General features: G+C 42.7%; 1 protein-coding gene across 1 annotated transcript in view; it reads right to left on the bottom strand.

The window, feature by feature from the left end:
- Nucleotides 1-1,696: 1,696 nt before the first annotated feature.
- LOC130294957 (zinc finger protein 93-like) overlaps nt 1,697-15,568 on the bottom strand; it is a 59,123-nt gene continuing 45,251 nt past the window's right edge. The window contains exons 9-12 of the mRNA XM_056545113.1: nt 9,069-9,141; nt 6,812-6,938; nt 3,974-4,066; nt 1,697-2,819 (exon numbers count right to left, since the gene is read on the bottom strand). Coding sequence (XP_056401088.1) covers nt 1,873-2,819; nt 3,974-4,066; nt 6,812-6,938; nt 9,069-9,141 — 1,240 coding nt within the window. The 3' untranslated portion in view covers nt 1,697-1,872. The remainder of the gene's footprint in view (nt 2,820-3,973; nt 4,067-6,811; nt 6,939-9,068; nt 9,142-15,568) is intronic.

Raw genomic sequence — 15,568 nt, forward strand, 5'->3', positions numbered from 1 at the left:
TCTCCCATGCTTTGATGCCATCCATTTCTGGGGGCTTTTTGACATTTTTTATGCAAACCCAGCTTTCCGACACAGGGCTGTAAAGTGCGACCCAAAATCTGTTGGTAATCCTCAGATTTCATGATGCCTTGCACACATTCAAGGCATCCAGTGCCAGAGGCAGCAAAGAAACCCCAAAATATAATTGACCCTCCACCATATTTCACTGTAGGTACTGTGTTCTTTTCTTTGTAGGCCTCATTCCGTTATCGGTAAACAGTAGAATGATGTGCTTTATCAAAAAGCTCTATCTTGGTCTCATCTGTCCACAAGACGTTATCCCAGAAGGATTTTGGCTTACTCAAGTTCATTTTGGCAAAATGTAGTCTTGCTTTTTTATGTCTCTGTGTCAGCAGTGGGGTCCTCCTGGGTCTCCTGCCATAGCATTTCATTTAAATGATGGATAGTTCGCGCTGACACCAATGCCCCCTGAGCCTGCAGAACAGCTTGAATATCTTTGGAACTTGTTTGGGGTTGCTTATCCACCATCCGGACTATCCTGCGTTGACACCTTTCATAATGTTTTCTCTTCCGTCCACGCCCAGGGAGATTAATTACAGTGCCATGGGTTGCAAACGTCTTGATAATTGTTGTGCACTGTGGACAAAGGAAAATCTAGATCTCTGGAGATGGACTTGTAACCTTGAGATTGTTGATATTTTTCCACAATTTTGGTTCTCAAGTCCTTAGACAGTTCTCTTCTCCTCTTTCTATTGTCCATTCTTTCTGTGGCACACACAGACACACAATGCAAAAGTGAACCTCTCTCCTTTTTATCTGCTTTCAGGTGTGATTTTTATATTGTCCACACCTGGTACTTGCCCCAGGTGAGTATAAAGGAGCATCAATTGCTTGAAACAATCTTATATTTCCACAATTTTGAAAGGGTGCCAATAATTTTGTCCAGCCCATTTTTTGGAGTTTGGTGACATTATGTCCTATTTGCTTTTTTTCCTCCTTTTTTTGGTTTAGTTCCAATACACACAAAGGGAATAAACATGTGTATAGCAAAACATGTGTTACTGCAATCCTTTCCTGTGAGAAATACATTATTTTCAAGAAAAATTTCAGGGGTGCCTATATTGTTCAAGTATGAGCTTCCATAATTACTAACTGTGGCCCATAAACCACTAACCATGCCAAAAAAATGGATAAAAATCAAAGGGGCACAGCACTCAACCAAGACATTTTGCCTTATTTTGTTAAAGGGGTCTTACCACCTGGACTTCTATGGATTAGCACGTCTGATGTGTCTCTATGATGTACGGAATGGATTATGAAATGAAGGCAACACTTTGGCACTGTTTACACAGCGTCATTTTTGCGGAATGTCCAGCCGGAGAATTTCTTACCTGACATTCTACTTGCAGAAGACACCGACTGGCGCTAGGACCACTCGGAAGTGTGGCGCCTCCATCGATGGCAATGCATTTCATACGTGTCAATTATTTTTGCGGAGGCCGGAATTTTAACTTTCACAACAGATGCTTCCGGTGCAGAAATTCGGCTGTGTGCACCATGCAGCAGAATTCAATTGAAAAAAAATAGGACTCTGCTGCAACAGAATTTTGAAGCGGATTTTTTTCACCCGATTTTGCTCAGAATGTAAACCAGGCCTTTGGAGAAATATATGGCTGGAAAGAATACAACACCCCGTGATTTTTCTTTATTTGTTGTTTTTATTACAGTAAAGTTTTCTTCCCTTTGGAAACATTTGCTGCAATCTTTTACATAAACAAATGCAAATGTCAAAAAACAAGTGGAACATAAATTTACAAAACTATTTCCTAAAATGTACCAAGATGCAAGAGGTACTTGGGCATGACAGGGTTATCATTCATCTACATGATACCTTTGCTGGTGTCTGTGCATTAGTGGCCTCTGGGAAAATTTCCGATGACATTTGTCACAGCTGAATGGCTTCTCCCCAGTGTGTTTCCGTTTATGTAACACAAGATGGGTGCTGTGCCTAAAGGCCCTCCCACATTCTAGGCATTGATAGGGCCTTTCCCCAGTATGCGTCCTTTGGTGGGTTATAAGGTGAGAACTGGTTGTAAAGCTTTTTCCGCATTCGATACAACCGTAAGGTTTTACACCGGTATGTACTCTCTTGTGCGTATTGAGGTGAGAACATTGTGCAAAGCATTTTCCACATTGGTCACAAACATAAGGCTTCTCCCCAGTGTGAACTCTCTGGTGAATAATCAGATAGTTACTGATACTGAAAGATTTATCACATTCAGAACATTTGTATGGCTTGTATCCGGAATGAAGTCTCTGATGCTTCTGCAAAGCACCAGAATCACTGAAGCACTTCTCACAGTCCGGACAGGCAAATGGTCTCTTCAAGGTGTGAATTCTTTCATGTCTCCTTAAGAGAGACCTTTGTGTGAAACACTTCTCACACTCGATACAGACATAGCATGCCACGCCAGTATGCAACATTAGATGTTTGACCAGATTCTGTTTCTGCTTATATTGTTTGCCACATTCACTACAGGAGTACAGCCCGTCGACCATTGGCTCTATCTTACCAAAGCGCGATTTGACACGTAAACCTTTCTTCCTCTTAAGTTCTCTTATTTCATCTTCAAAATATATGGAGTATTCTACTCCAATGCGTTCTCGAAAGTTGTACCTTCGCTTGGTGGCCAGAGTTTCCCGTTTTAACGGAATCTGAAGATCTTCTAAGGTATCAGTCAGACGTAAACCTTCTACTGCCAATCCATCGGGTGTAAACAAGGATGTATGCAGCTCATCTGTTCGGTAGCTGGAGGCATCTACAAAGGTATACACTGTAAGAACCTGGTCAACCAAAAAGTAAACCAGTCAAAACATAGACACTTCAAAATGTGGGGATTCTTAAGATCGTAGCAAAGTCCACATGTATAAAACCATATCGATACACACTTATTATGGAAGGGGTTAATGGGTTACTCCGCTCCCCAGCATCCGGAACATTGAGTTCCGAACGCCGTGTGCGGGTTTCCGTGTTCACGCCCGCCCCCTCGTGATGTCACGGCCTGCCCCATCAATGAAAGTCTATGGGAAGGGGGCGCGACGGCCGTCACGCTCCCTCTCATAGGCTTGCATTGAGGGGGCTGGACATGACATCACCTGACGGGGCGTGACGGGGGGGGCGAGCGTGAACATGGAAGCCCGCACACAGCGTTCGGAACTGATGAAGCCCATACGCGAAACGTGCGTTGGGGTGTTGGTGCTTGGTGTTCCTGGCTTGTGGGTATATGACAGGTAGTCTCTTTAGGTATTACTAATTTTGGGTCCCTATTTCTGTTTGTCATACTGCATTGCTGCTCCCTATGTTATACTGATGTATGTTAGATGTTATATCTATATTGAATTATATTACGAGTTTGCAGCTGTGCCAGTTTTATATTGTATATGCTCTCGACTGAATACCTACATTACCCATACCAGGTTCACTGGCACTTGTTGTCTCCTGCCTAAGGTCATCCTCTGCCTTTTAATCATTTTTAATTGTTTGTTTTATTTTGTCCAATAAAGATTGTCATACTTTTTGAAATATTATTAGTATTGTGGGTCTCTTTGTTTTTGGCTATAGATTGGTACCCCCGGGACCTACATACGGCGCTTAATGTTTGCCGTGTTGTTGTTTGGCTAAATTGAGTTGTAGTTTTGCAACATCTGGAGGTCCGCAGGTTGAAGACCACTATTGGGTTCAAAATCTATAATTTTTTAGATTTTGCACCTAAAAATAGGGTGCGTCTTATATGCCGGTGCGTCCTATAGGGCGAAAAATACGGTACATTTTTTAATAGTAAAACATAAGAAAAATGTATATAAAATTAGGCAAAGCTATAAACATGTCAGTTTTACCCAATGAAAATAGCATAAAAAAAATATATATTAAAAAAAAAAAAAAAAAAACACAACAAAAAGCGTAAATTCTCACCAAGTCTTTTGAAGGGTCTTCCAGGGCCTTTTAGTGTTGGCTTTTCTCCGTGTTCAAGAGACCTTATTAATTTAGGCTTTTTATTACGGTATCCTGACCAGAAAAAAGATTAGGATTCTGATTACTGTCAATGATATCTTCCGCTTCATGCAAAAATATGACATATCGGGCAGATTTAATAATTTTGCCTAATATTAGCGCAGTATAAACTTTGGCCTGGCAGCCTGAAGAACAGTTCACAGTGGATCACATTGCATAATAAGGTTGATACAAACATGTCAAACACCTTCTTTAAATTTTACACCACCTTTTGGTTGGACGGACTTCCAGCAATATATAAAGTAATATATATATAAAAAGAGAGTAATGTCCGAACTATTAAAATGTAATGTTAATGATCCCGTACAGTGAACGGCGCAAACGTGATAAATACAAAACTCCAAATTTGCTGCTTTTTGGTCAAATCACATCTAATAAAATAAAAAAATATATATAAAAAGTGAACAAAAAGTGATATATATACAAAAGTTGTACCAACAAAAACTACAGATCACGGAGCATAAAAATTAGACATTATAAATCCTCATATATGGGAAAATAAAACAAAAATCAGCAGCAGATTGAAAATATATTTAAAAAATGTGGGAGCTCAACGTAAAAAGAGAAAACCTATACCGAGGATACTGCGTTGCACATACCCATGTGCCAAGAAAGAGTACTAATAGTGTAAAAAGGGGAGGCAGTCCTGCTAGGCTAGGTCAGAGTAAAAGATATAAGGTCAAAAATTAGGAGAAAGAGAGAGAGAAAAAGAAAACGTGTCTAAAATAGCATAAAATGATAATTTTATTTGGGAAAATGATGTGAGGTCTGCGGCAGGGCCCTTGTCGCAGACTGGTCACTAGATAAAATGGTTACAATGGTATAAAATGCTAAAAATATAAAATATGCACAGTGGTATTGCACTTCACTAATTGGACAATGAGACAATGAAAGTGCGGCAATGGGACAGTGCAAACAGTATCTGTTTAGTTATACTGTAAAGTCATATTATAGGAGCCGGGATTAATCCAGATGAAAGTACATAGCAAAAAAGTTGATAATCCAATAAGGCAAATTTTCGGTAGTTCTGGAGCCTCCCAGATTGGGGCCCACTATAAACGTTTTTAGGTGCAGAGATACAGGCGATGCCCCCTCTACCCCGACGGCACGGGGACTGAATGCAAGAGGGCAATCGCTATACAGTTCAGGCACTTAGTGCCTCTTACCGGCTACAGTGTGCAGTCAGGTGGGTGCAGATGTGCTTGGGATCCGGATACACGTCCCTTTGTCCCGGCGGCACGGGAGAAATGTAGGAGGGGCGATATGATCCGGTGCTGGAGGACGGAGATGATGGCTGGGAAGCAGCGTGTGGCAGCGCTGTGAAGCCTAGCAGTCGTAGCAGCGTATGGCAAAGCTGGAGGTATCCTCTCTACCCCCACGGCATGGGGAGCAGGTGAGAGAGTAGGTAAGGACCGGCAATGCGGTAACAATTGTCTCAGATGATGTGCAGGGTTGTCTTAACACCAGACGCGTTTCGGGGAACTGCGTCCCCTTTTTCAATGGTGGAGGTTCAGGAAGACTGTCATGGCTATAAATTTCAGTCTTTTATAACCCATTTTGTGGGCGTCGTGCTTGTGTAATACAAAGGCTGGATGCGGGTTTTGGAAGGGAAGTGTCAGAGTTTACAGTTAGCTTCAATAAAGTTTTTGGACTCGACCTCACATCATTTTTCCAAATAAATGTTATCATTTTATGCTATTTTAGACACGTTTTCTTTTTTCTCTCTCTCTCTTTCTCCTAATTTTTGACCTTATACCTTTTACTCTGACCTAGCCTAGCAGGACTGCCTCCCCTTTTCACACTAGCTCCCCAAATTCAAAAGACAAAAAAAGTTCAATGCAGCACTCCAACTAGTGAAAAAAATAAAAAAACTTGACTCGATCAATCTGTGTATAGCAGCAACATTTCGACTCACTCCTGAGTCTTTTTCAAGCCAATAATATAGATATTTGCTCAGTTTAAAGGGGTACTGGTGAAAAACAAAATTTTAATCAAGTTAAAAAACAGATTTGTAAATTACTTCTGTTAAAAAAATCTTAATCCTTCCAGTACTTAGCTGCTGTATGCCCCACAGGAAGTTATTTTCTTAAAAAAAAAAATAATTCTGTCTGACTACAGTGCTCTCTGCTGACACCTCTGACCATGTCAGGAACTGTCCAGAGTAGGAGCAAATCCTCATAGCAAACCTATGCTGCTCTGGACAGTTCCTGACATGGACAGAGGTGTCAGCAGAGAGCACTGTGGTCAGACAGAAAAGAAATTTAGAAAGAAAATAACTTCCTGTGGGGTATAGAGCAGCTGATAAGTACTGGAATGGTTAAGATTTTTTAATAGAAGTAATTTACAAATCTGTTTTAAACTAAAAATGTTTTTCCCCGGAGTACCCCTTTAAAGGGGAACTTCTGTGATAAAATATTTTTTTCAAACCAACTGGCGTCAGAAAGTTATGAATGACTTCTATTTGGGGCTTCACAGGGGGCGGGGCTTTGTGGCTCCACTTCACTAGGATGTGGAGTCACAGACAATGAATATGTAAATTCCTGTGGGCGATTCACTGAATTCAGCAGAGGATCTTCTAGGGGACATATTTCAGTAAGTGACCCCTCGTTGGATTGCTGTTTACTATAACCCAGTTTAATGGATTTAGTGTGGATTAACAGAATGACATAAGTTTGTAAACCCCCCAACGATGACAACTTCCGCCATATCCATATGACCAGAGGGTCACTTTAATCTTACCTAACGTGCGGAAGGTTTGGTAGTTTTCCATCATGACTTGTCCATACAGCTCCTTCTGTTCTTTTCGTAAACATCCCCATTCTTCCCTTGAAAAATACACAGCGATATCTTCAAATTCTACTGGAATCTTGAAATGAATGAAATACAAAATTTATTTCAAACCAAAATCCACACGTGTATGTATGAGGACTTTAACATGGGCAGTAATTTAATATAACCATAATTGTTCTAACAAACAATAGAGTATTCAAAAACCTTAAAACCTCTCCAATACGCCATCTCTGACAAAATCTCCTTCCCCATCTACACCAGATTTTGTGTTGGTTTCAAATTCAGACAGCATCACTCCAAGGTGACGTTCACACCAACGCAATTCTGCAATTCCGTTCTGTAAAGCTTGCAGGGGGACTTTGCGGCATTGAGGAATTTCTGTGCCTAAAACAAAGAATTCTGCCAAAATTCAAAGGTCTATTGAGTTCAATGGGATTACGCCCACATTTCCGCATAATTTAAAGGGGTTCTCCACCATAAGGTGATTTTAGTATGTACCTGGCAGGCAGTAATGGACACTTAGGAAGGATCTGCACTTGACTTGGGGCTAAATGGCTATGTTGTGAGATTACCATAACACTGTGGCTAGCTTTTTGTGAACTGGTATTTCCTGTTTGAGTTTTTCTTTTTGGACTACAAATCCCATAATTCCATTTTCCTTTCTCCTACACATCAACCACTCCACCCATTGAAACATAAATGAGCTGCATCCATTCAAAAGACCTGTGGTTTTCAATCAGAGTGCCTACAGCTGTTGCATTAGTTGCAGATTGATCCCTCCACCCATTGAAGCAGACAGGCTAGTGATGTCAGGTCTCGACCGCATTGCAACCTGGGAAAAATCTGAGACAGCAGTCATTTTGTATGCTGGTAAAAATAAATATTGGGGTGAAAATCACAGAAGAATTATGAGAAAACCGTCACACACAGGTACAGACACTATATTATGGACTACACTAACTTTACAGCCCTGTAGCATAGTCAAAGAAAATAAATTCCTGGAAAACCCCTTTAAAGACAGGTTTTGTAAATTTTGTGGAATAAGGAAATTCCGCAGTGTGTATGGGACAGTGGAATCCCCATTGAAGACAAAGGGCTGTAAATTTAGCAGAATTCTGCAGTGGAAATTCCGTCATGTGAACATGGTCCAATAGTGAAAATAATTATTATTTTTTTTTTCGTTTTTTTTATTGACTCAATGTAAACTCATAAGATTTCAACTCTACCTTACAACTTAAATTCTTTTCCAAGACAAAAAAAATAAAAAATAAACTAACGTTTGCATTAGATAATTTTGGAGACCTAGCTCAGCCCGTGGAGCTTGCGCCCAGCCTTTATTTTCAGATTTGACAGTTCTGACTTATCTTTTATTTATTGTAATCTTTTAATATGTACTGGCCTCTCCTTTCACAGAACCATTGTCTTAGATAACACATTTTAACTGCAACCTCAGAGGTCATCCTAAACATGTTACACTACGGTTGAGGGTGAATACTTGCATTTTTTAAAATGTTCATGAATTTTCTCCCATTAGACCCATAAACCATACAATATTAGCTACCGAATAATACATATTCCTTATAGTATTCTTTAAAGGGGTATTCCGTCAAAAAACATCTTATCCCCGATCCAAAGGATAGGGGATAAGATGTCTAACCTGGCGCTGGGGACCCCCCGTGATCTCTGGGCCGGCAGCGGTGGCGTACAGAACACGGAAGCTTGGAGCTTCTATGTTTGTGATGTCACCCCACGCCCCTTACCATTCATGTCTATGGGAGGGGGTGTGCATGGGCATGGAGCGGGGTTGCACAGATGACTGGGGTGATGCGCCAGAGATCACGGGGGTCCCATCGCTAGGCAGACATCCTATCAAATGGATAGGGGATAAGAAGTTTTTCAGCAGATTACCCATTTAACCATTTTTTCGGAAGATCACCCCCATTAAAGGGGTACTCCGCTGCTCAGCATTTGGAACAAACTGTTCCGAACACTAGAGCCGATGCCGGTAGCTCTTGACGTCATAGCCCCGCCCCCTCATGACATCACGCCCCACACCCTCAATGCAAGTCTATGGGAGGGGGCATTAAAATCCACCACAACAACTGACTTCCAGATGTATCTGTAGTACAAAATAAACAATATCAATATCTCTAGATCTTGTTCAGGTCCAAGCCTCAAAAAACATAAAGCCTCCTTTTCCTATAACCTTTACAAATGTCTTCTTTGATTTTTTCCTCTTTCTCAATCTCTTCATTCTTCTGCTTCTTAACTGGAGCACCCTACAAAATAAATAAAATAAATTAATAAATAATACAGTAAAGGAAAAAACTATTTGGCTTTGTTTCTTTGCCCATTGTAGGTTTATATGAACAAGGAAAGACAGAAAAAATATAACAAAAAATGCAGCAAAACACATTTAAAGGGCAACTCATTAAAACTAATTTTTGCTATTGCACTCCTTATGGTAAATAAAATATATTTCTAATATACTTTGTTTAAATTTTTTTTTACTTTTCTATGTTTTATTTGTGCTTAAAAAAACAACTCAAAAGCACATTTTCCCCATCTTATACACAGACTTTGGACCGAAGTCCAAACACAGGAAGTGCAGCCTGGAGTGCTGAGGGGTGTGTGTCCAGCCTCATCCAATCATAGCTCCTCTCACATTTAACTGCCATATGCTGTTGGTTGGACACCACCCCCCCCCCCCCCCACAGCACTCCAGGCTGCACTTCCTGTGTTTGGACTTTGGTCCTAAGTCTGTGTATAAGATGGGGGGAAATGTGCTCTTAAGCTTTTTTTAAGCACAAATAAAACATAGAAAACTTCATTTTTTTAAAACAAAGTATATTAGAAATATTTTTAATTTATCATAAGGAGTGCAATAGCAAAAAATTAGTTTTAATGAGCGTTTCCATTTAAATAAGTAATAAATTGATTTGAAATAAGTATTTGATCAATCAGTAAGGTTTCCGGCTCCCAGGTGTCTTTTAAACAGGTAAGGAGTTGAAATTAGGAGCACTCTCTTAAAGGGAGTGCTCCTAATCTCAGTTTGTTACCTGTATAAAAGACACCTGTCCACAGAAGAAATCATTCAGATTCCAATTTCTCCACTTTGGCCAAGACCGGAGAGCTGTCCAAGGATGTCAGGGACAAGATTGTAGACCTACACAAGGCTGGAACGTGCTACAAGACCATCGCCGAGCAGCTCGATGATTATTCGTGAATGGAAGAAACACTAAATATCTGTCAATCTCCCTTGGTCAGGGACGTAAGATCTCACCTTGTAGAGTTTCAGTGATCATGGAAATGATGAGGAATCAGACCAGAACTACACGGGTCAAAATTTTGCTCAAATTTCGTATTGCAAAGCTTGCTGCAGTTTACGGAATTTACCGAATTTTTCACCGTATAAGACACACTTTTTTGGGGGGGAAAAGTTGGTGCCTCTTATATGGCAAATACACATTAAAACCTGTCCTATCGAGGCGGTCCCTGCGGCCATCAACGGCCGGGACCCGCGGCTAATACAAGAAATCACCGATCGCGGTGATGCCCTGTATTAACTCTTCAGACGCGGCGATCAAAGCTGACCGCCGCGTCTGATGCGAAAGTGACACTAACCCGGCTGCTCAGTCGGACTGTTCGGGACCACCGCAATGAAATCGCGGCGTCCCGAACAGCTTACAGGACACCGGGAGGGACCTTACCTGCCTCCACGGTGTCTGCTCCGTGCCGGGATCCCCTGCATGGCCGGTGCTCTCCTTCGTCGTCACCACGCACGCCGTCCCGTTATCCAATAGGAGCGGCGTGCGTAGCGACGTGATGGCGGCGATGGAGAGCGAGGATACCGGGCAGCAGAGACGTTCCGGAGCGACGGGGACACCCCGGGGACGCAGCGACATCGATGGAGGGCGACATGCAGGGCAGCGGTGACGGGTCCGGAGCGGCGGGGACACGTGAGTATTACCTCCTATACCAGTGGTCTTCAACCTGCGGACCTCCAGATGTTGCAAAACTACAACTCCTGGCATGCCCGGACAGCCAACGGCTGTTCGGGCATGCTGGGAGTTGAAGTTTTGCAACATCTGGAGGCCCGAAGGTTGAAGGTTCAGAATCTTTTTTTTCTAGATTTTCAGCCTTTAAAATTGGGTGCGTCTTATATGCCGGAGCGTCTTACATGGCGAAAAATACGGTAAGCGGAATTTCGGCAACATTTCTGTGTGCTCAGAACACAGAATTGTGCCCAAAGTCAAAGTCCAATTAACTTCAATGGGATTCCGCAACAGAATTCCACAAGCTTTAAAGACATGGTCAATGTTTTTGCATAATTCGGAATTTCTGCCATATAAATTCTGCCGTGTGAATGGAACAGCGGAATCGCCATTCAACATAATGGAGGACATTAATCATTAGCTTTACACCACTTCAATGTTCTAAACGTCCCTCCAAATATTGCGCAATTGCATTTTTGCACAATTTTTTGCCATAATTTTCGGTAGAACATCTTTCAGTTGTCCACTGTTTGGTGCACCATACACAACATTTTGCAGTGGAGCTGTATTCATTATTTGCAAAAATAAAATTTAGAAGTTTTTTTTTTTTTTTTTTGGCACAAACCTACACCACCTTATAGGACAGGTACAAAAGTGTCAGATGCCTGAGCACAAAGCTTAAAGGGCTGCTCCGCATTTGGAACAAACTGTTCCGAATGCTGGAGCCGGCGCCGGGAGCTTGTGACATCATAGCCCCGCCACCCCTCATGACACCCCCTCAATGCAAGTCTATGGGAGGGGGCATGATGGTTGTCACTCCCCCTCCCATAGACTTGAATTGAGGGGGCGGGGTGTGACATCATGAGTGGGCGGGGCTATGACGTCAAGAGCTGCCGGCTCCAGCGTTCGGAACAGTTTGCTCCAAACTGCATTGAGACTTGCATTGAGGGGGCGGGACTATGACATCATGAGCTCCCGGCGCTGGCTATAGCATTCGGAACAGTTTGTTCCAAATGCTGAGCAGTGGAGTACCCCTTTAAATCTGTGCAGCCCACTGGTTTCTATAATTGAGAAAAAATTATCAAGTTCTTACTTTTGATAAATTTTGAGCAACTGTGCAAACAATACACCAAGCAAACAGGGGTAAAATCTTTACTACCTTACACCAACATTAAAGGGGTACTCTGCTTAAAAACTTTATTTTTTATTTTTTTTTAAATCAACTGGTGCCAGACAGATTTTTAAATTGCTTCTATTTAAAAATCTTAATCCTTCCAGTACTTATCAGCTGCTATATACTCCACAGGAAGTTTTTATTTTTGATTTTTCTTTCTGTCTGACCACAGTGCTCTCTGCTGACACCTCTGTTCATTTTAGGAACTGTCCAGAGTAGGAGAAAATCCCCATAGAAAACCAATCCTGCTCTGGACAGTTCATAAAATGCACAGAGGTGTCAGCAGAGAGCACTGTGGTCAGACAGAAAGGAAACTCAAAAAGAAAAGAACTTCCTGTCGATCATACGGCAGCCGATAAGTACTGGAAGGATTAAGATTTTTAAATAGAATTTACAATTCTGTTTAATTTTCTGGCACCAGTTGATTTAAAATAAAAAAATATAAAATAAAAAAGGTTTTCCAGTGGAGTATCCCTTTAATAAATGGCCCCCAATAGCCCTCATTTACTTAGTGTGGAGTTTAGTTTTATTTGTAGTTTTTTTTTGTTTCCGAGAGGTATTTTTCCATGGTATTTACAATTGAATCTTGTATTTCGCGATTTTCCCTACGTTTTGCGTTTATTTTTTTATGTAAGTTTTTTTTGAAGACACGCCCTATTTCCATCTGATGGTCACACCCGTTTGTAGAGTAAAGTGGAGAATAAGTAGTTTTTTTTGACATTTTGGCGCACAACACATGCAACACAAAAAACAAAACAAAAAAAAACTGAACAAAGTCTACTCAGAAAAGCCTTAGTAAATGAGGCTCAATGTGCTGTAAATTTTGAGGAATTTCCGAGTGGGATTTTTCAGGGGAATTTCGTACCAGAATTTCGCAGTGTGAACATGGCCTCCATATTCAACACATTTGTCCTCAGGTTGTGTGTGGTTTTGCAACTCAGTACCATTGAAGTAAATGGAGCCATGTTGTAATACCACATGCAACCTGCGGACAGGTGTGGTGCTGTTTCTTAAACAAACTAGCTCTTTTGTTCTATCCCTAAATAACCTATTTATGTGCAAGGTCCTTTCTTTTAAAGAGGTACTCCGCCCCTGGCATCTTATGCCCTATCCAAAGGATAGGGGATAAGATGTTAGATTGCCGCGGTCCCGCTGCTGGGGCCCCCGGGGATCACCTCTGCGGCACCCGCCATCATTACTGCACAGAGCAAGTTCGCTCTGTGCGTAATGACGGGCGATACAGGGGCCGGAGCAGCGTGACATCATGGCTCCACCCCTCATGCCATCACGGCCCGTCCCCTTAATGCAAGTCTATGGCAGGGGGCGTGACGACTGCCACGCCCCCTCCCATAGACTTGTATTGACGGGGGCGGGCCGTTACATCACGAGGTGTGGAGCCGTGACGCAACGATGCTCCGGCCCCTGTATTGCCCATCATTACATGCAGAGCGATCTCGCTCGGCGCAGTAATGATAGTGGGGTGCTGCAGCAGCGAACCCCGGGGGCCCCAGCAGCGGGACCCCGGCGATCTGACATCTTATCCCCTATCCTTTGGATAGGGGATAAGATGTCTAGGGGCGGAGTACCCCTTTAACTGTTTACAGGCTTAAATGTAACAGCTGTTTTTGGGAACTTCTTTCACACTTTTTAATAGGATAGTTGGTTTGCAAGATGCCCAATATCATATGCTGTAGGAAGAGCAAAAGGGCATTAAAGGGGTACTCCGCCCCTAGACATCCTATCCCCTATCTAAAGGAGCAGTCCCCGGCGTTCTCTAAGATTTTTAAATAGAAGCAATTTAAAAATCTTAAATAATAATTTTCCACTGGAGTACTCCACAGTAAGCATCTTATCCCCTATCCAAAGGACAGGGCATGAGATGTTAGATTGCGGGGGTCCTGCCACTGGGAACCACCGCAACCTCCGCTGCAGCACCCCGTGCCTGATGACTGGAGATGCCAGCCACCACACCCCCTCCATTCACGTCTATGGGAGGAGGCGTGACTGCCATGTACTAGCCGTCACGCCCCCTTCCATAGACATTAATGGAGGGGTATCTTCGCAAAGAATAAAAAAAAGAAATGGAGCACTCACCCCAGGTTTCACTTGAACGACTTTATTCCATCACAGATGCAACATGACACGTAGACGGGTGCAGACTAAAGGCTGGGGGGGGAGCAACAACTGTTTCACGCTGTATTGCGCTTCCTCAGGCTCCACCCTGCAGCATATGTTTTCTATGGGGATTTTCTGCTTCTCTGGACAGTTCTTAAAATAGACAGAGGTGTCAGCAGAGAGCACTGTGCTCGTGATGTCAGCAGAGAGCTCTGTGTTCCAAAAAAAGAAAAAAGAAAATGTCTCTGTAGTATTCAGCAGCTAATATGTACTGGAAGGATTAAGATTTTTTTTAAAAGAAGTACCGTATTTTTACCCCTATAGGACGCACCGGCATATAAGACGCACCCTATTTTAAAAGTCCAAAATCTAGAAAAAAAAAAGATTCTGAACCCAACAGTGATCTTCAACCTGTCAAACTTCAGATGTTGCAAAACTACAACTCCCAGCATGCCCGGACAGCCGTTGGCTGTCCGGGCATGCTGGGAGTTGTAGTTTTGCAACATCTGGAGGTCCGCAGGTTGAAGACCACTGGTATAGGAGGTAATACTCACGTGTCCCCGCCGCTCCGGACCCGTCACCGCTGCCCTGGATGTCGCTCCATCGCTGTCGCCGCGTCCCTGTGGTGTCCCGGCGCTCCAGACGTCTTCTTCCCCGGGATACACGCTCTCCGTCGCCGTCATCACGTCGCTACGCACGCCGCTCCTATTGGATGACGGGACGGCATGCGCGACGTCGAAGGAGAGCGCCGGCCATACAGGGGATCCCGGCACGGAGCAGACACGGAGGAGGCAGGTAAGGTCCCTCCCGGTGTCCTGTAGGCTGTTCGGGACGCCACGATTTCACTGCGGCGGTCCCGAACAGCCTGACTGAGCAGCAGGGTTAGTGTTATTTTTGGACGTGGCTGTCAGCTTTGATCGCCGCGTCTGAAGGGTTAATACAGGGCATCACCGCGATCGGTGATGTCCTGTATTAGCCGTGGGTCCCGGTCGTTGATGGCCGTAGGTATTCGCCGTATAAGACGCACCAACTTTTCATACCCAGTTTTGGGGAAGAAAAAGTGCGTCTTATACGGCGAAAAATACAGTAATTCACAAATCTGTTTAACTTTCTGGCACCAGTTGATATAAAAAAAAAAAAAAAAAGTTTTCCCCCGGAGTACCCCTTTAACCGCCGCTTATCTCCAGAAGTTAGTTATCTTGCACCCTCCAATTGACGGGACGGGCTTTATGGATCTGATAATCCGGTAATTGGATTTTTTACATTTTTGCCTACAAAGGGGTCAGTGCTACTGAAATGAATTTAGAATAAAATAAAAAAATACAAATAAAATAAATATAGAAATAAAATGATGTTTGATTACATACATGGACAAATACAAATGAAATAAATAAATAATGTTAAATCTAAACAAATAAAATT

This window comes from Hyla sarda, chromosome 11 (genome assembly GCF_029499605.1).
Source record: "Hyla sarda isolate aHylSar1 chromosome 11, aHylSar1.hap1, whole genome shotgun sequence".
Lineage (NCBI taxonomy): Eukaryota > Metazoa > Chordata > Amphibia > Anura > Hylidae > Hyla > Hyla sarda.